At 37.4% G+C, this 1,658-nt stretch overlaps 1 protein-coding gene across 1 annotated transcript; it reads right to left on the bottom strand.

Annotated features, from left to right (window-relative positions):
• Window positions 1-272: 272 nt before the first annotated feature.
• On the bottom strand, window positions 273-842 carry LOC108382597 (coiled-coil domain-containing protein 58-like). The gene is made up of 2 exons (XM_017638967.1): window positions 709-842; window positions 273-659 (listed from the first exon to the last, which is right to left on the bottom strand). Exons 1-2 carry the CDS (start codon window positions 802-804, stop codon window positions 312-314), a joined length of 444 nt encoding a protein of 147 aa, XP_017494456.1. The 5' UTR covers window positions 805-842; the 3' UTR covers window positions 273-311.
• Window positions 843-1,658: the final 816 nt, after the last annotated feature.

Genomic DNA, 1,658 nt, shown 5'->3' with positions numbered 1-1,658 from the left:
ACAAATTTAGTTTGGTCCGAGAGTCGCCAAACTCGCTCTCCCCGAGTTTGCTGCAACAATTGCACGGTTTGCCAAACAAAATTTCTGCATAACACACACCTTAGGGAACTCGCTTTGGACTATTGTGAAATAGCGACACACAAGTTTGTTAAATTTACAAATTGTAACAAATTCCTTAAAACCTATACGACTTCGCGCTTTGAAACTTCATACAGACAACTATTAGACCCCCCTCTACCTCCCATAGTTTCCTTAATTCCGGACTCTGGGGTTACCAATCTATAGCCCACCCCAAACAAAAACGCGTTTTATTAAAGGTTAGTTTTTGAATTTGCCATAACTGTCGGTTGAGCCGGGGACAGCCCAACAAATTTTATAATATTCACCTTCCGCTGCTCCAATTTAAATTTTTTATTAATGTCGACATCATCCAGATTATTTTCTCTCAACTCTCGCACTTTTTTTAAAGACTCTGCTGAAGCAAGTATGCAATCACGAATTTTTTTTTCTCGACGTTTATGTATGTCTTGCAACTGGGTATACAAGTTATAACAGACCTTTTCACAATTCACCTGTCCTTTAAAAGACTCAGTCGGAAGAGAACTGTTTAGCATATAAATAATGTTATCATCGAGGGCACGCATCTTCTTTATAGATTCCTAAAAATATAAAATTTAGAAAATATATTTCAGTGCTTAGGAAACGTACCTGGAACTCTAAAAAGTCGTCACAAGGGCCAGCTGAAGACATTTGTACTAAAATGATCCATAAAATATTTAACAACAAACCGGAAGCCAAACACATTTAGGGACACGAATTTCGATACGATACGATACCGTATCGATACTTTTGGCATTTAATGCCGATATTTTCTACTCGATAGTTTTAAAACGTNAACAAACCGGAAGCCAAACACATTTAGGGACACGAATTTCGATACGATACGATACCGTATCGATACTTTTGGCATTTAATGCCGATATTTTCTACTCGATAGTTTTAAAACGTTATTTTTTGGAATCGAGTACCAGAGCCCTAGTATCGTATCGAATGTCATAAACTCACATTACAAGGATAATGCTATTAACAATTCGTCCCGATACAAATATATATAGTTAGGATTGCATGTGGTGGAATTTGACCCCGCAACCTCGGTGTTTTAAGTGAACACATCAATCTCTACGTGCCGTTACATTATGGCTGCGTTTCTTTATACATTCCGGATAATCCCATTTCACAGCCGGAATAAACAGAATGCGTTTGAAATATACGTCAACATATCATCAGGAACGTTCTAAAGAATAAATACACAAAAAAGTTTATTCCAAACGTTCAGAATGAATAAAGAAATGCAGCCAATATGTTAGTGGTTGACCGAGATTCTCCTCCGATTTGTCGCGCGCGCCTTAATTTTGTGGCACAAAAGGGGGTCCCTACAGTTTTATGTCGACTCTGAACGGCGAATTTGTTTTAATGGGAAGCTGTTTTTCATTTTCAAGCTTTACGCACTGCTAACCATTACCCCACAGCGGCCTATATACGAGACCTATAATTAGATACATTTTTTGGTTTTTGGTATCGATATATGGAATATCGAGTCTTTTTATTCCGATATTAATGGGTACCCGATATTATGGAAATGATACTTTAAATAAGTA

The sequence above is a fragment of the Rhagoletis zephyria genome, unplaced genomic scaffold (assembly GCF_001687245.7).
Source record: "Rhagoletis zephyria isolate East Lansing unplaced genomic scaffold, Rhagoletis_zephyria_1.1 Rzeph_scaffold_27704, whole genome shotgun sequence".
In the NCBI taxonomy this organism is placed as follows: Eukaryota; Metazoa; Arthropoda; class Insecta; order Diptera; family Tephritidae; genus Rhagoletis; species Rhagoletis zephyria.
Note: the sequence above shows the minus strand (reverse complement) of the source record. Positions and strands in the feature narration are given on the sequence as shown.

Bases quoted from the DNA above. Each gene is read 5' to 3' on its own strand.
- LOC108382597 (XM_017638967.1), bottom strand. From the start codon at position 804: ATGTGTTTGGCTTCCGGTTTGTTGTTAAATATTTTATGGATCATTTTA. The intron at 660-708 runs GTACGTTTCCTA...TTATATTTTTAG, and splicing joins ACGACTTTTTAGAGTTCCAG to GAATCTATAAAGAAGATGCG.